The sequence below is a fragment of the Pinus tabuliformis genome, chromosome X (assembly GCF_031772625.1).
Source record: "Pinus tabuliformis cultivar Carrire ecotype Pingquan chromosome X, CPIR1, whole genome shotgun sequence".
Taxonomy (NCBI): domain Eukaryota; kingdom Viridiplantae; phylum Streptophyta; class Pinopsida; order Pinales; family Pinaceae; genus Pinus; species Pinus tabuliformis.
In genome coordinates this window covers 1,476,176,055-1,476,194,826 of record NC_142308.1, presented here as the reverse complement: position 1 = coordinate 1,476,194,826, position 18,772 = coordinate 1,476,176,055, and the positions used below count along the sequence as shown (strand labels likewise).

The 18,772-nt window shown below is 40.4% G+C and overlaps 2 protein-coding genes across 2 annotated transcripts; both read left to right on the top strand.

Annotated features, from left to right (window-relative positions):
* Positions 1-13,335: 13,335 nt before the first annotated feature.
* Positions 13,336-15,596, top strand: LOC149145581 (TMV resistance protein N-like). Its single transcript, XM_089449603.1, has 2 exons — positions 13,336-14,594; positions 14,701-15,596. The coding sequence occupies exons 1-2, from the start codon at positions 13,462-13,464 to the stop codon at positions 15,440-15,442; spliced, it is 1,875 nt and encodes a 624-aa protein (XP_089305729.1). The 5' UTR covers positions 13,336-13,461; the 3' UTR covers positions 15,443-15,596.
* Positions 15,447-17,773, top strand: LOC149145580 (uncharacterized). The gene is made up of 3 exons (XM_089449604.1): positions 15,447-15,864; positions 15,976-16,269; positions 16,426-17,773. The coding sequence occupies exons 1-3, from the start codon at positions 15,754-15,756 to the stop codon at positions 17,641-17,643; spliced, it is 1,623 nt and encodes a 540-aa protein (XP_089305730.1). The 5' UTR covers positions 15,447-15,753; the 3' UTR covers positions 17,644-17,773.
* The last annotated feature ends 999 nt before the right edge of the window (positions 17,774-18,772 follow it).

Here is an 18,772-nt window from a genome sequence, read left to right as displayed (position 1 = left end):
TGCCGAAACCTGCTCCTGCATTCAGAATCTTCATGACCGAAGTTATTACAAATAGAACATTCAATTTCATTTTCAAGGGCCGAAAAGTTGTTATAGGTCCTTTTCATAATCCCAGTCATACTTCTTTGTTTTTGAGCTTCTCTAGTCATGATTGTCTTATAGGCAACACATTGAGCTGCTTTGTGACCAAAGTTATGGAAAAAGAAACATTGGCCATTGAAGAAACTTCTGCGATTATCAAATCTACCACCCAAATGATTGTAGTTTCTATTGTCATCCATTCTTGAAGAAAATTGAGAAGTTTTTACCTGTGGCTGGTTGTAGCTTTTGTTCACCCTTAAGATGGATTGCCCCTGATTTACCTGGTAGTCTTTGTTTATTCTTGATGTAATTCGTCCCTGTTTTACCTGGTGATCTCCATTGGGCTTTTGCTCATTCCTCCTTGCTGCATCAAGATAACTCTTTGAGGTGGATGCTTGAGATGCTTCTCCATTATACCCCAGACCTGTCTTGATTAGTGGAGAACGTTGTACATTGATAATCTCATCCAGAGTTTCAGATCCTTTAACAAATTTAAGATTAAGAGCCTTTGTTTTCTCAATTTATTTTCTAAGGCCAACAATTTCACATTCTAACTTCTCAAGAAATTTTTCTTTTTCATCAAGTTGGAATTGCAGAGTATCAATGATCATATCTTTTTCTTCTAAACATGTTTTGAGTCTAGAAATCTCTTCATAAAAACCATCTACATCTATAGCATCCATGTAATCATCATATTCAAAAGCCATTAAAAGTTTATAATCATTACCTCGTTCATCTTCGTCACTATTTGATAGGCTATCACTGTCTTCATGAGTGTAGTAACTTTTCTTAGTTGCATTCTGTTTCTTGTTCCATCTAACAGGTTCCTTCCCTTTGTCAATCTTTTCCTTATGAGGACACTTGGCAGCATAATGACCGACTCTTCCACAAGCAAAGCATTTGAAAGGTAACTTACCTTGGAATATTCCAGCACCCCGTTGAAGATTCTTGACAAAATTTGATTCTTCTTCTTCTTCTGACACGTGTCCAAACTCATAGTAGTCTCCTTTGCCTGAAGCCTTGAAAGTAGCTTCTCTCCTGTCCGATGGTCCTCCTTTCCTCATTTCATAAGCAGTTAGAATCCCGTGCAGCTGTGACATGGTAAGGTTTCGTAGATTCTCTTTTTCTTCTATTGCAGAAACTTTAGATTCAAACCTAGGGGACAAAGATCTTAGAACTTTTTCAACCACAACAGCTTCTTTTATTTCTTCACCCAAGTTTTTCATACAATTAAAAATCTCATCTACACGAAGGAAATAGTTAGCCACACTTTCATCATTGTGCATTCTGAGATTTTCATACTGAATTCTGAGGGTTTTAAGTTTTGCTCATTTTACCTGTTCATCGACTTCATAGCTCAGAACAATCTTGTCCCATATTTCCTTTGCGGATTTATACTGCATAACCTTGACGAATTCTGATTGAGATAGACATCCTAATAGGGTATTGACTGCCTTTGCATTTGTTTCATATTTCTTCTTCTTAGCCGGATCTGTAGGAGTTGCCGATGGAAAAGTGTACCCTGTATCGATGATATCCCAGACTTCTGTACCAAGAGATTGAAGATAGGCAGTAACTCTTACCTTCCAATATACAAAGTTTGTCCCATCAAAAATCGGTGGCCTGATAGATGCTTCTCTCTCGTAGTTGCTCATGATGATGGATCTTCCTCCAAGCGATCAAGCTTCTTCAGAAGGACATGCTCTGATACCAATTGTTGGAAATAATACTGAGAGGGGGGATGAATCAGTATTATCAAGCCAAATATTCCCTTTTAAAAATCAGAGGATATACGCTACTTCAGTTAGTAAAACCCGCGTATATACGCAACTATGTAGAAGGAAACCCGCGTATACAATGCAAACTTATGATTTACTTTATTTTTCAGATGCTGATTATTAATCTGTGTATCTGAGTGAAATAAACAGTAACCAGACCAGTAAAACAAAACAGAAGACAGTCACACACAAGAACACAAGATATAAGGTGGAAACTCAATGTGGGTGAAAACCACCTGCTGCAATTCGTCTCTATCTTTCTTTAATTAGAAACTTCCTTTTACAATGTATTGCTGCAGTCCTTTACCAGTACGTAGGCTACAACCTGCAGAGAGCTACAACCCTCTCTCGTTTTCCAACTTCTCCTGGAAGGGAGCTACAACCCCCTTAGCTCTTGTACTAGCCAAGATACTAGTACGTAGGTGCTGGCCTACTGAAGGCTACAACCTTCTCTTTCTTCCAGGGACCAAGTTTCATAAATTTTCAGACTGGATCCATGAACATCAATCAATCATCAAGATTTCTGCTTCAACCAATCTCCTTTCCACTGAACAAAACTGATTCACAATAAACACTTCTCTGACAGTTGTACCTAGAACACAGCAACAGTAACCATATACCAAATTCTAAACCCAGAACAATGCAGCAACAAACAGAGGCAGCTAGATCACAATAAAATAAGCTACTTAAACAACCTGAAACCTGCGTGCATACGCTCCTGTGTGTGGAGCAACCTGCGTATACGCAGTTTTCCTTTACTGAACCTACGTGTATATGCGCCTTTGCTTCACTGAACCTACGTACAGATCTATAAAGGAGAATTTACTCTTTCAAACAGTCAAATGCTAAATAACCCAGATTATCAGATTTATAGATCAAGTGTGCGCCTCACAGAACAGATCAAAATCATACAAAGATACTATCATTCAAGCTTTAAAGATTATGACCCATCAATAGATCTTATCCTTCTTTATGCGCTTAGGTTCCTCCTTCATTTAGATCCAGATTTGCACCATAACCCCAATCACAAAAGTTTTAGATCTAGCACATGTTAGATATTCAATTGATTCCAAAGATGCTTTGTCAAATGATCTCCTTCCACTTTTATAGTCTTAGGCCTTTCTCAATACCACGGTCCAAAACCATAATAACACAATACCACGGGCCTAATACTTGGGATCAACACTTCTGACGAGATACCATGGTCCAAAACCATAGGTTCAAGTACCATGGACTAACTATCACGGACCAAAGGTAAGTTTTCCAACATATACACGCTTTTCCTTGCGTGAAAGTGCGTGTATACGCTTATGCGCCTTTGTAACGTCTAACCCGCGAGTATACACATCTTCGTCTAGATGAACCTGTGTATATGTCTTTTCCTTCATTCTGAAAGCCTGAACTGAGATCTGTTATCAAAGAGAGTTGCCATCAAGGACAACACCTGTGCCATAGCTCCAAACCTGTGCCATAATGCCAACACATATTATTATTACCCCATCCTCTGAACTTATGCTCAAGGTAGAAGAAATTCCTCCTCTTGATATATTTTATAGCCCACAGCACAAAGCTGTAGTGAGAAGACAAAGGAAGAAAAGGAAATTGGAAAACGTGCTCTCTCATGACGCAGAACAATTAGATGTCCTGTGGCAAGATCCCACTACCGATCCCACTGAGAATCTCACCAAACTACCTCAGATCGCAGGAGCATATGCCTCTATGACTATTGATAAAGCATTTGAGGTACAACAACTGCTAAAAGAAAAGGAAGACCAGGTACAAGTTTTGCAACAACAATTGCAACAAGCCAACGCCAATAATGAAGCACAGAAACAACTTGAAAGATTACAGCAGGACTTCCAACAAATGCATATAGGCTACTAGAACAGTTTGGCTGAGAAAGAAAAGCAGTTACAAGATTTACAGAAAATGCAAAAGGATAATCCTAAACTTACAGAATTTATCACAAAATCCATTTCCTTGAATGAACAATTACTGCAGCAGTAGGAAGCATTGGGCCAAAAAATATCGCAGTGGAATTATTATTGTGAAATAAGCGATAAAACCACTAATCAAGTTGTAGATTTACGAAGTGATTATGATTCAGTTGATAAACGGGTTACTGAACACTTGGCTTGGTAAGAAACAGACGAGGGAAAAAGAGGAGGTGCACCAATGATCAATGAAAATCATAAAGAAATGCTCTTTAACGAATGGGACAAACAAATCAGGGAAGCAGAGCAAGCAGCAGAAGGAGCAGCCACAACAGCAAACAATATTATTGATTATGTAAATGAAAATTTGCACAGGGCAAATTTGATCGCAGAAACCACTCCAGGGTATTTACCTAATGCACAACAACTACAAACAGACTGGAAGTAGAAGGCTCAAGAAAATGCAGAAGTAATCCAAGGGTTAACCAAGTTAAATTGGGATTATTACTGGGCATACTTGGTAAAGCCACATAGCCAGTGGATGACTCTCAAGTGCATTATCAATTCTGCCGAAAAGATGGCGCCAGCTCTCGCCGATTCTGTTTTCTCAGTGCAGCTAAAATCGGAAGTCAGCCAACCGACTCTTCTCAAACAGATGCTGAATGCATGCGATTTCAAGGAGCAGATACAGAAGTAGTTTTAATTTTAGATTCAATTTTAGTTTTAATTTAGTTTTATTTTTTCCTGAAATGAGGACGGTCATTTAAACCGCATCCTACATTTTTGTAATAAGTTATTTTTAGATTTAGTTATTAGTATTTAAACCCTTCTCATGCATTTAGAGAAGGGTCCTGAAATTTGTCAAAAACTTATCCCCAGAACATGCACTTCTGTACCCTCTGAGGAGGTTTTGATGAATGAATGGAACAGGATTTATTGATATTTGCATTTAATATCTGCTACTGATGTTGCACTTCTGTACTCTTAGTGGATGTTAGATCAAGAAGAGATAAATCATTATCACTTGAAGCTCATGAGTAGGACCAGTTATAAATGGTACTTCTATCTCTTAACTATTTCTGCCCTTGTTTTAAAGTGATATTCATGTTCAGTTGTTTATGTATTGATGCATGAATGCTTGAGTTATCATTTGGCACTTTTGTACGGTGATAGCTATTTATTTATGCTTAATGTATGAATAGCTTATTGCGATATGTTTTTCACAACTCTTTCGTCTAACTTTTTATACGAAGTGGTTTATCTTTATTGAATTCTTTTCTCATAGCAGTTGAATGATCTTTATTACCAATTGTTATTTGAAATAATTTTAGATCGCATAACGGAAAGATTACACCTTGGGTTAGTGTAGAATTAGATGTTTTTGTTTATTAGAATAAAATTTGCATGTTATTAGATAAGAGTTAGAATTAGAGCATCTCACTTAGGAACCTTTAGAGAAGAAACATCAATCTTTCCACACACACACATAAATTGGGAAACTGGTCCCATATCCCCAGTCGGACCCACCATACCAAACGGAAAAGGAGCTTCTAAACAAGTTACGGACCGGGTGGGTATCCTCCTTGTTGTAGACCCAATTTTCGGGCTTCAACACCAAGGAATATATGATCTCTCGTCCAAAATGTTATCCTCCACAATATCCCAAGGCTGAGAAAGGAGATTGATGGAGGTAACTTTAGAACAATTAGGGTTTAGCAACTAGCTCCACCAACCAGAGAGGGATATCTCTATGAGCTCAAATCCAATGATGACTGGAGTGGGAAAAGATGTTAGGCTAGTTATTACAACACTAGGGTTTTGAAATTTAGGGTTTTGTTGGACTAGGAGTGAAAATCAGGGAACTAGGTCGAAAGATCAAAGGTTTCAGCTGCAAGAGATATAAAGGAGAATGTTAGGTATGCCTTTGTGATACTTTGGGGTTTTTTCAATGTAGTGGAGGGTGGAAAAGCAAAGATCAAAATGAGCACGACAAGCATGAATTCATTTATTAGAATATAGGTGACATAAACATGAAGTTCCTAACAAAACATAGCTTAAAACCTAAGAATTCTATTTAAAACCTCTTAGGAAAGTCACTGAAAAACATAGACATGGAAAGAAGATGGAATTATCATTCATATAACACTATAACGGAGAGAACACATTATCACAAAATCACAACACAAGAATTCCTGAATAATAGTTGCAACTATCTTTTGATTTCCTGTAAAAAGTGATGAAGTACAAGCTCCAAAAGTTGTAATCACTGATGTCCAACCTTGAGTTTGACTGAAAAATATATACATATAGACTACAAAACCATCTTCCCCTCACTCAGGGGTCAAAATCCTCAGTATAGAATAAGTTTACACAAATTTCTCCAACAAATCCTAATGACTAGGGAGGTTATAACAAACTCCCAAATTGGCCTTAAACTGATTCATTGGACCATGAACACATTTACAAGCATGAATCTAGTATTTTCTTACCATAGAAAGCATAATTAAACTTCAATACATCATAATTACATCAAACATAAGAAATTACATCAAGAAGACTCGAAACTAGCTGAGCAAACTGAGAAAAGTGACTTCTAGGCAAAAACGTAGCGTGCTTGCAGAAAACGTAGCTTGCAGATTGAAAGTGACTTTTGGAGGGGTTCCCATGCTCAAAATCAGTATCTTTATGGCGCATTGGAAAGTTGTGGATGTCTAGTTATCATTTGACTCATCGAGAAAGTCATTTGGATACTCCATGATAGAGAAAAATGCATTTTCCCAAGACTACTTTCAGAAGTGCAGCAAAATCGCAGCGCCATCATGAAGGGCACTTTTGACTGCCTTCCTAAGCTCCAAATGTAGATTGGAAGGTACCATTGGAAAGCTTAATATGTCTAGTAGTCAATAGAGTGCTTAATCATGCAAAATTGCCTCTCCAAGACTAAGAAAAACGCATTCTCCCAAGGTTACTCCAGAAGTGCAACAACTCTCCTTTAGTAACTATATTTTGGGCATTTGTCCCAAATCATAACACCTGTGTATAAATTGAAGGAGGTTTTTGTTCCTTGGTCTATGATTGACTAAAAAACCTGTCACATTTGTAAAATTCATCTCCATTTGGTCAGAAACATACTTTGAAGCAAAATTGTCCCTATGTGCAGCAAATGATTTGTCTCTTAGAATGATTTCTTGAGAAATGGTGGAGACAAGATGCTATGTGCTGAAATGGGCTCATACTCAGAGATTTTCCCTCATTTATACTTTATCTGATTAGTGGGTGTGTTCTTTTCATCCATTATGTAACCCTAGCTCACTAAGAATTGGAATTAGGGTTTAGTGCTAGAAAACAGGGGATTTAGGGTAGTTTTATGAATAAAGGTAGATGAAGAGGTTAGGGGGCTCCTAAATTCTTGGGAAAATTTAGGGGGTTAGGGATAGATGTTATGGAGCGTAGGGAAGTGAAATTTTAGGGGATGGGTGAGGGGAAAGGGTGCAAAAGTGGAAAAAACAATCCTAGCCTAGGAAAGTGTCAAAAGTGTGGCAATAAGCTAGGGTTTGTGGGAAAGTAAAGGAAATGAGGGGAATGGGAATGGGAAAATATTAGGGGAGGATTTAGGAGCTAGTTAGATGTGTTGGGAGGCTTAGGGAAGTGAAAAATCACATAGGGAGTGTAGGGATAGGTGGTAGGAATTTAAACACAGTCCTAACCCTAATTTCTACCCAAAATGCAACGTGAGGACTAGGGTTAGCTCTAGGACTTAGGTAATGAGGTGAGTAGGGGTAAGGAAGGCTAGGGAAAATGTTTTTGAGTGTGGGGAAAGGGAAAATTGAGTAGGGAACTAGGTTTTTCTGTTTGCAAACTAAAAAAGAATGTTAAACCACAAAAATGCAGTGTGAACCCTAGGAGAGGGTTCCCCACTGAAATGTGAAACAACTGATGAAAGGAGGTACTGAGAGGCTTTGACTTACTTGTATGAATGATATTGGAACCCTTGATTGCAAAAGAAACCCCTGGCAGGTGCCCCTTTGCTCCCAAAACTGAAAAACACAACGAATTGGACAAAACGTAGCGTGGCTACCAAAAACGCAGTGTTGAGGAGAAAAATCACCTTCGAGGGTGCAGTTCGATGCTGAAATGACTTGGATGGCATCCAATGATAATTTGGAGCTCAATACAACTGAAATGAGTGATAGGAATGTTTGAATGATCCTTTATAAACTCAAAATCACTTTTTTGGCATATGTCATGGCATGACATCATACTTCATCTTAAGACCAAATATGATGTGATTGCAGCAATATCTTTATGAACTGAAAAGTTACCTTTACCTTTATTTCATTAGCTTCCTAAGATGATAACTCCCTTTATATGAGGACTCAAGACAATTGACATGGCTCTTTTTGCTTAAATTTGACATAGTGATGACAAAACAGGTGAAGACCTAGACCAAAACTCATATGAAGACATTTTAACTAATCCATCATCAAAACCACCTAAAAAAAGACATGACCATGATGAATGATGATAACCATGAATACTGAAGGGAGTAGCACTGATCTAGACACACCAACCAATGATCAAATTTTTATTTGAAGACCTACTAAGACCATAAAAATTTGACCTAAGACCCTAGCAAAAAAACTTTGAAACAACATATTTGATCACTGGTGACTAACATGAGTGACAGGCACTAACAGATTCCATTATATATATATATATATATATATATATATTATTCTAAAATAAAATCAACCACTGCACCGGTAGTACTATTCTGACATACTATTCATATTTTTGTCATTCAAAATTTTCATGTATTTCTAGTTTTGTTTGTTAGTCTCTCGGCTTGCTAATTTAACTTATCATGTAACCATGCATGAAAGAAAAATGATATGTTTTCTTTCCAATTAGGAAATAAATTCTAGCAAGTATATAAGTTGTTATTTACCATTTCCATATTTAGAAAATAGTGAGTATAATATCACAATATCCTATAACAAAAAGACTTGTTTTCAGGGAGCCATAACAATTTTAGTAAATAAAATTCACATAAATAGGTTTACTACAATAATTTTGAAATGGATTAAATATCTATCTTTTCACTAACATCATTCATTTCAATTTCTTTCTTATTATTCACAAGAAAACAAATACTAAGTCCTATACAGTCTTTCTGCTACACAAAATTTCTCAAATTCACAGTTGAGAATATCGTCTTGAAACTTTTTAAGTCTGGAACTGATACAATAATTAATTGGCTCCTCCCAACCTTTGATACTTTCCTCCACATTACCCCACCGAGCACTTTTGACTGCGAGTAATCAACTCTGTTTCACTTTGTCCTTTCTTGCTTTCTCACCAGATCAGCTCTGTGTGATTCCTCTACTCAGCAAGGTGACCAAAAGTGGATTACCCTCTCTACCATTTACTTGTTAGTTGATAACTACCTCCTCCTCACCCAACTAGTGGCAGGTAGTTACTAGCTCGTTTATGAGCTACACTTCCCCACTTTCCAAGATAACTTCCTATATTTTAGGGAAGTTAATGATCAATTACTTCGATGATCATTAAGAATTTAATGATTTAGATTAAATGCAAGACTTAATGAGTGGTAATCAATATCAACAATTATCTTACAATCATAACTCATCCGGCGAGGAGTAATTTCAACATCAGTTCTAGATATTTATTTTATTAACAACATTATAAATAAAGATTTACATTCAACCTTTATCAGTTTATCACACTAATAAACTATTTTCAAATAAGTATTTTAAAGTTAAGACACAATCATACTTAACCATAAACACAAATTTACAACAAAAGCTTCAAGTCAAGGGATATCACAACTTCTATTCACATGTTAGATAAATTATGTGTGTGGAACCTAACATGCAATCGTAACACAAGTATAATGCCCCATATTCAATTAACATTCATCTCATGTGCAAGAGTCCAATCATCACATCATTATCATTATGCTACAATATTATGTCACATTCATAGAATTACAATAATGCTCATAAAGATGTACACCAAGATATGGAAAAGGGACCCTCAATCCACCCACAATCATTATTACATAAGCTTCACAAATACATTACAGTGTTGCAAAATATCCAAGAGCTAGGCCCTTTGCTTACTCCTCCAAAATATAGTTTACTCCCAACCAAAACCCTCAAATTTACATGCAAAACACCCTACTTAATCCACCCTTTAGTTCGCACCTTCGGTTGCGAAATAGAATTTAGTGCATTGCTATCAAAATGAGGCCTCAACGTCTTATCCTATTGTTGCAATTACAAATCAAAACCCTTGACTTCTATCCTCCTCCACCTCATGCGTAAAAACTACTCCTCTCATGAATCTGACCCAACACAGTGTGAAATATCCAACATGGCGATGTGTGGGCTTGGTTGGTACGACAAGGTCAAATCATTCCATCGTACAGGAAACCTCAAATTCGGGCGAGTACTCAGCACGTGAATCGACTCGTCCCCACTCAACTCGTTGCACTTGGGTGTGTACGTCTTGACTGACGTAACTCATGCATGGGCACACTCATCTCAATCAACACAACTTGGGCATTGGCATGCTCATCTAGACCATCTCAACTCGCTCAATTAAGAAACCCCAAAATGTCACACAATCATCACAAATCATGTAATGCTCGTCTTGTCTTATGACTTGACTTGCCCAACTCATGACATGTGTGGGTGCCCAAATGTGAGTGTCTGACAACACCACTCCATACTTATGTTTGTCTTATGGGAACGAAAACTAAACTTATGCATATGGTTCTTTTGAAATAGATTGTTTAGATATGGATAAGGGATAATGTGTTAACAATGTTAGAGTTAAACGAGTGAAGAACGAACATTAAGGTGGATGGACAAACGAGAAACCCAAATTCGTACATGTTTTTTTGGGTAATTAGGTTGAATCTAGGTAGGGGCTAGTCAGTTGGATGGAAAAATTATTTACTCACCAATGGGATATTATCACCATGATTATACCAAGATGGAGGAACTATGTACCCACCAATGGGATGTTATCACCAGGATTGTGCAATGCTCGCTTGAGCCTGGACACCCCTTGGAACGTTAATTCTTCCAAAGGTGGCTTCCATACTCAACCCCTCCCCATGAGGTTTGAACACGAGACCTAATTGGAATTAAACCCCCCACAAACCAACTAATCTACACATCATGGATTAAATTTGTATATATTATAAAAAGTAGGGAATGCAGACCGAGATATGAGGAACCCAATTTCCAATTTATTATAAAAGTAGAGAGCGTGGTCATGAATCACAAACATGGACGGGTATGTGAAAACTCGTCAACAATCTTATAAAATCCCAAAATGTACTTATAAAGATGGAATCAAATTTAAGTGGTAATGTGACTATTCTACATTTCAAAAAATTTCCAAACATATTTTCCAGTAAAAAGAACTCCAAAACTTAGAATAAATAGACAATGCCTTATAAAACTGGAAACGTGAATAACAAATATAGGAAATCAAAATCCCAACATATTACAATAATGGGGAACGTGATCACAATATAGACATGAAAGACACAACGAAGCCAAGCAACCACATAACCATGAAAAATCGACAACACTACACTAGGTGTGTAACCGTGTACTAACCAAGGTTCAAGGGTTCGTTATATGTGTGTGTGTGTGTGTGGGGTTCACGAACCTCAAAGATAAGTGACCATTACGTCCAAGGAATAATTTTACCAGGAAGATCCACCCAAAGAGATCACTTCCTGCCGGCTCAACCACAGACTCGCCTAACGCCGAGAGTGTTGAGAGAATTGAAACCGTGACCTCTCAGTGGCAATGTTGCTTTAACAACGAGGACTTGACTAGTTGAATTAACCATCAAGGCTTATATATCTATATATATATCTATCTATCTATCTATATGGCTAGTTGAGCTAACCCTTAGGGCTTATATATATATGATCATCTCTAAGGTTTTAACTTCAAACATGATTACTTTTGAAACTCCAATTCATTCTCATCCTCATGACCATACTTCCCATTTCTATTTACTAATTAGTAATGTCTACATCCTCCTCCAGCACTGCCTCCACCTTTCCCTCCACCACCGCCACCGCAGCTCAACTATATGATGTATTCATCAACCATTAGAGTATTGATGTCAAGGAAACCTTCACTAGGTGTCTCTACCGTTTTTGGGTAGTGGGCAACAATCATTTTCTGTTTCACCTATGGGTTTATTCCCTCGGAGAATTTGCGACCAACTACCACCAAAATGATGTCAAGCTGAACCAAATATAAAAGCAACAATAACAGATTGTCTTTGGATTTCTAAATTTTTGAAGAGCAAGAAGACACGATTGTTTCTCTCGACACCTTTTCTGGGATTTCAAAATTTAATTATCTTGTGCTCAATTTGAAAACATAGAATGGATGAAAGATTATTCACATAGACCTTGTTTAACGAGACAATGATTTCACCCAGAGAGAAAAAATTTCGTGGTTTTTTTTCAAGAAATCCAATCGTGAAAGTGTTTGAATTATTTTTTAACAATGGAAATAGATTCAACACCATTAAAAACCCCTAAGACACCAAAAACTCTAAAACTTATCAACTATAACCCAAATTTTATCAAAATCATCCCAAATTTTCCATTCTTTAATTTTATCAAAATCATCCAAAATTTTTCATTATTTTTTAAGTGAAAATATCGACTCCTTAAACTACTTTATTCACATGTATACTATTTCAACATGAACATAGCATTATGTATAGTGCTTACTATCAGTTACAATAGCATAACATACATGAATACCAAACGGACGCAGGTTGGGAAAAGGTGGGAGGTGAACGTATACACTGGGTCGTCTCGGTGATTTGCCTATCAAATATATTTAAAAGATTTGCAATACTGTAAAGATGAGTCCTTCGAAATGTTAAAACGGGTGAAATATATGTGACACTCATCACATTTGAGAAATGAGTTTGTTTTGAAATTCCAATTCTAACTAAGCAGAGTAGTACGCAAAATCGAGGTGGCCAAAATTCCTATTGAAAATTCAAATTTCAGTATTTTAGTTGTTGAAAGCAGTAGAGTATGCAAATCTAGGTGGCCAAAAATTTCGGAAACTCTTATTTAGTAGACTATAGAAAAGTAAATGCTGGCTGACATGTTAGGGATTTACCTTTAGCCCTCTCTTTCACAGCTGACAAATTGAGATAGCAGGAGAAAGAGGACGAAAGGTAAATGAGAAAGAGGACGAAAGGTAAATGCCTGGCATGTCAGCTAGCATTTACTTTTCTATAGTCTACGAAATAGGAACCACCAAAAATTCTTATTAAAAATCCAAAATCCAAATTCCAGTATATTATGATATTGGGAAACCAACGAAATCAAAGACACAGCGAAGCCAGGCCCCACGGACGGAACGAAGCGACAGAGATGCAGTGGGTGCATAACCGCGCATTAACCACGGTGAAGGGCTTGTTCTAAGGTTAGATGCATATATATGCACACGAGACGATTCAGGCTTTTCGAAACCCCTGATTCATTTTCATCCCTTGAAATTTGTGTCGACCATCCCTTCCCATTTCTATTTACCAATTGGCAAACCGCTGCATCCTCCACAGTTGCCACCACATCTAACACTGCAATGGGTTCATCTTGTTGCATCCTTGCCCCAGACTCCGACTCCACCTCCACTGCACCATCCTCCCCAACGATTGCCTCCCCCTCCACCGCAGAAGTGGGTGCATCCTGCTGCAACGATCCATGCGCCTCCGCCAACGCCGCATCCTCCTCCACCGCTGCCTCCTCCTCCAGCGCTGCAGTGGGTGCATCCTGTTCCACCTATCCATGCGCCTCCACTGCTGCATCCGCCTCCACCGCGGAAGTGGGTGCATCCTACTCCACCGATCCATGCGACTCCATTGCTGTATTGGGTGCATCCGCCTGCAGCGCCGCATGGTCCACCGCTGCCTCCGCCTCCAGCGCCGCATCGTCCACATCCTGCTCCAACTATCCATGCGCCTCCACTGCTGCATCCGCCTCCACTGCAGCATCCTCTACCGCTGCCTCCGCCTCCACCGCGGAAGTGGGTTCATTCGCCTCCACTACAGCATCCTCTACCGCTGCCTACGCCACCACCGCGGAAGTGGGTGCATACTATTCCACCGATCCATGCGCCTCCACTGCTGTACTGGGTGCATCCACTTCGAGCGCCGCATCCTCCTCCACCGCTGCCTCCGCCTCCAGCGCCGCGGTGGGAGCATCCAGCTCCACCGATCCATGCGACTCCACCGTTGCCTCCGCCTCCACCGCTTCTCAGTCGTACCACGTTTTCATCAACCATAGAGGTGATGATGTCAAGAAAACCTTCGCCAGGTCTCTCTACCTTCGTCTTCACGACAAAGGTTTGAGGGCATTTCTGGATCAACCTGAAATGCAACCCGGATACAATTTCGTTGATCAAATAGAACATGCTATTAAAACTGCCACCGTCCATGTGGCGATCTTCTCTCCTAATTATGCTGAATCACGTTGGTGCTTAGATGAACTCGTATGGATGTTGCAGTCAAATACTCCTATTGTCCCTGTGTTTTACCGTGTCACGCCTGCTGACCTTCGGTGGACGAAGGGAAAGTATGCTGAAAACCTAAAACAACTGGCAGAGAAGACAAATGATAATGGGACGCCGCGACATGACTCCAACACCATTGAAAATTGGAGAAAAGCACTTTCTAGGGTTTCATACAATCACGGTTTCGAGTTGGAGGAGCGCAATGGGTGAGAACTCAGCCTTGACTTTCTCGATATGGCAGTATTTTATTTTTGATAAATAGACATAAACGTTTATCTCACTAGTTTTATTTATTTTCTTGTCAATAACCAGTGAGGAGTTGGGTTTGGAGCTGCTAGACAAGGTAGTTGAATGTTTGTCGAAAATGGTGAAAAAACCAGACCTGTACGTGGCCGAATATCCAACAGGTTTGGATGACAAGATGTCAGACTTTGAGAATACAGTCCTGTTGCAGCAACCGGAAAGCGGAAAACCTCAGATTGTGGGGATCACAGGGTTAGGTGGAGTAGGAAAATCAACGTTAGCAAAACAGTTCTTCAATAGGAAGAAATCAGATTATCCTAAATCCTGCTTTTTATCTGACATCAAAGATGGGTCTTTAACTTTGCTGCAGACACAACTTTTGAAGGATTTGGCTCGAATCGATAAGCCAATATACAGTGTTGATGAAGGTAAAGGGATGCTCATTGAGTATCTCAAACCTTCTAAGTCTTTGACTCGATCCCATAATCCAGTAGAAGGGGTTGATGCAGCTAAAGAGATGCCCACAGAGCATCTCAAATCTTCTAAAGCTTTAATAGTTTTAGATGACGTAGACCATGAGGATCAGGTCAGAGCATTTTTGCCCCTTGAAACTCATGATTTCCTTGCTGGGAGTTTAATATTGATTACATCTAGAAATAAGGATGTTCTCAGAAGCGCAAGAGTGGAGATACAATCCATTTATAAGCTAACTGGGCTTGACACACGATACTCGCGAGAGCTCTTCTGCTCCCATGCCTTCAACCAAACTATCCGCCTCAAGTGTTTCAAGATCTTACAGATAGGTTTGTAGAATATTGTAATGGATTGCCCTTATCATTGAAAGTGATAGGGGCACATCTTTATGGAAAAGAAGAGAGATCAGAGTGGGAAGACGAACTGGGGAGTCTTCCCAGTGAGGTAAAGGGAAGCCTTAAAATTAGTTACGATGCCCTCGATCCCCAGGAGCAACAGATATTCCTAGACATCGCATTCTTTCTCAGTGGACAAAACAGAGATACAGCCATAAACATATGGAATGCATCAGACTGGAAAGGAAGGCGGGGTTTTCAAAATCTACAGGATAGATGTCTCGTGGAAGTGGACAGTTCGAATTTGATCCATATGCATGACCATCTGCGAGATTTGGGAAGAGAAATCGGGGAGAAAACGTCGCCTTTTCGTCTTTGGCGTTGGACAGAGGACGTTATTGATTATTTATCGCAGCAACCATCTGTAAGTGTTCAGTAAATCAATCAATTTATAGATTAGTTGTTCAATTCATAAAAGTTTGGATCGGTTTTTAGTTCATCGTACTTTCCAAAAATAACCATCGTTTTCAAAAAGGGTCAAATGGTGCGGGGACTTAAGATGGATCGAAGTGATTATAATAACTATGGTGATGATATCTTGCGCCGTATTGGCACGATGAGGTTGCGAATTATTGATACTGAATATGATGTTATGGAGCGCATTTTGGGGATGGTGAAGTCGGCAGATATGGAACGCATCTTATGGTTGCGTTGGAGAAAGTGTCCATACTCTTCTTTGCCTTCCTGGGTGTCCGTGAAAAATTTAAGGCATCTAGATGTGTCTGAGAGCGATCTCAATACATTGTGGCAAACTGAAAACCAATCACAGGTAATTAGAAATTTGTTGTGTTATCTTGGTATGTGTAGGCGATATTAATATCGTGCCACAACGTCTCAATAGATATCGAACGTCGTCTTTTCTCGAGATTGAACCGCCAACGGTTTTCTAATATCTTTCTTGTCGTTGAACCTTGAATATTTGCAGGTACCTTTGCAGCTGGCAGAATTTTTAGAGGAGTTGATAACAGACAGTTGTGTGAAACTGAAGAGCATATCTGGATTGGAGCATACACTGAAGCTTCGGCTGCTAAATGTCAGATGGTGCTGTGAGCTGAAGGGCATAAGGGGGTTGGAGCAGTGTACAAAGCTTCGGGAGCTCAATGTTGGTGGGTGCTCAGAGCTCGAAGAGCTGCCGAGGATGGAAACGTTGACCTCTTTGGAGGAGTTTCAGGCATATAGATGTGGGAAGGTGAAGGTCATAAGGGGATTGGAGCAGTGTACAAAGCTTCGGCTGGTCGATGTTGGTAGGTGCTCAGAGCTCGAAGAGCTGCCGAGGATGGAAACGTTGACCTCTTTGGAGGAGTTTCACGCATATGAATGTGTGAAGCTGAAGGGCATAAGGGGGTTGGAGCAGTGTACAAAGCTTCGGGAGCTCAATGTTGGTGGGTGCTCAGAGCTCGAAGAGCTGCCGAGGATGGAAACGTTGACCTCTTTGGAGGAGTTTCAGGCATATAGATGTGTGAAGGTGAAGGTCATAAGGGGGTTGGAGCAGTGTACAAAGCTTCGGCTGGTCAATGTTGGTAGGTGCTCAGAGCTCGAAGAGCTGCCGAGGATGGAAACGTTGACCTCTTTGGAGGAGTTTCACGCATATAGATGTGTGAAGGTGAAGGTCATAAGGGGGTTGGAGCAGTGTACAAAGCTTCGGCTGGTCAATGTTGGTAGGTGCTCAGAGCTCGAAGAGCTGTCGAGGATGGAAACGTTGACCGCTTTGGAGGAGTTCCACGCACATGAATGTGTGAAGCTGAAGGGCATAAGGGGGTTGGCGCAGTGTACAAAGCTTCGGGAGCTCAATGTTGGTGGGTGCTCAGAGCTCGAAGAGCTGCCGAGGATGGAAACGTTGACCTCTTTGGAGAAGTTTCGGGCATATAGATGTGTGAAGGTGAACGTCATAAGGGGGTTGGAGCAGTGTACAAAGCTTCGGCTGGTCAATGTTGGTAGGTGCTCAGAGCTCCAAGAGCTGCCGAGGATGGAAACGTTGAACTCTTTGGAGGAGTTTCAGGCATATAGATTTGTGAAGGTGAAGGTCATAAGGGGTTTGGAACAGAGTACAAAGCTTCGGGAGCTCAATGTTGGTGGGTGCTCAGAGCTCGAAGAGCTGCCGAGGATGGAAACGTTGACCTTTGGAGGAGTTTCAGGCATATAGATGTGTGAAGGTGAAGGTCATAAGGGGGTTGGAGCAGTGTACAAAGCTTCGGCTGGTCAATGTTGGTAGGTGCTCAGAGCTCGAAGAGCTGCCGAGGATGGAAACGTTGACCTCTTTGGAGGAGTTTCAGGCATATAGATGTGTGAAGGTGAAGGTCATAAGGGGGTTGGAGCAGTGTACAAAGCTTCGGCTGGTCAATGTTGGTAGGTGCTCAGAGCTCGAAGAGCTGCCGAAGATGGAAACGTTGACCTCTTTGGAGGAGTTCTACGCACATGAATGTGTGAAGCTGAAGGGCATAAGGGGGTTGGCGCAGTGTACAAAGCTTCGGGAGCTCAATGTTGGTGGGTGCTCAGAGCTCGAAGAGCTGCCGAGGATGGAAATGTTGACCTCTCTGGAGAAGTTTTGGGCATATAGATGTGTGAAGGTGAACGTCATAAGGGGGTTGGAGCAGTGTACAAAGCTTCGGCTGGTCAATGTTGGTAGGTGCTCAGAGCTCGAAGAGCTGCCGAGGATGGAAACGTTGACCTCTTTGGAGGAGTTTCACGCACATGAATGTGTGAAGCTGAAGGGCATAAGGGGGTTGGAGCAATGTACAAAGCTTCGGGAGCTCAATGTTGGTGGGTGCTCAGAGCTCGAAGAGCTGCCGAGGATGGAAACGTTGACCTCTTTGGAGGAGTTTCAGGCATATAGATGTGGGAAGGTGAAGGTCATAAGGGGTTTGGAGCAGTGTACAAAGCTTCGGCTGGTCAATGTTGGTAGGTGCTCAGAGCTCCAAGAGCTGCCGAGGATGGAAACGTTGACCTCTTTGGAGGAGTTTCAGGCATATAGATGTGTGAAGGTGAAGGTCATAAGGGGTTTGGAGCAGTGTACAAAGCTTCGGCTGGTCAATGTTGGTAGGTGCTCAGAGCTCCAAGAGCTGCCGAGGATGGAAACGTTGACCTCTTTGGAGGAATTTCACGCACATGAATGTGTGAAGCTGAAGGGCATAAGGGGGTTGGAGCAGTTGACAAGGCTTAGAGTGCTAAATGTTTCTAGGTGATTGGAGCTAGAAGAAGTGGAAGGTGTTGAACAGTGTACGTGATTGGAGGAGCTCGATGCCTCTGGATGTGCCAAATTATTACGTGAAAAG

Bases quoted from the DNA above. Each gene is read 5' to 3' on its own strand.
- LOC149145581 (XM_089449603.1), top strand. From the start codon at position 13,462: ATGGGTTCATCTTGTTGCATCCTTGCCCCAGACTCCGACTCCACCTCC. The intron at 14,595-14,700 runs GTGAGAACTCAG...GTCAATAACCAG, and splicing joins GAGTTGGAGGAGCGCAATGG to TGAGGAGTTGGGTTTGGAGC.
- LOC149145580 (XM_089449604.1), top strand. From the start codon at position 15,754: ATGCATGACCATCTGCGAGATTTGGGAAGAGAAATCGGGGAGAAAACG. The intron at 15,865-15,975 runs GTAAGTGTTCAG...GTTTTCAAAAAG, and splicing joins ATTTATCGCAGCAACCATCT to GGTCAAATGGTGCGGGGACT. The intron at 16,270-16,425 runs GTAATTAGAAAT...GAATATTTGCAG, and splicing joins AAACTGAAAACCAATCACAG to GTACCTTTGCAGCTGGCAGA.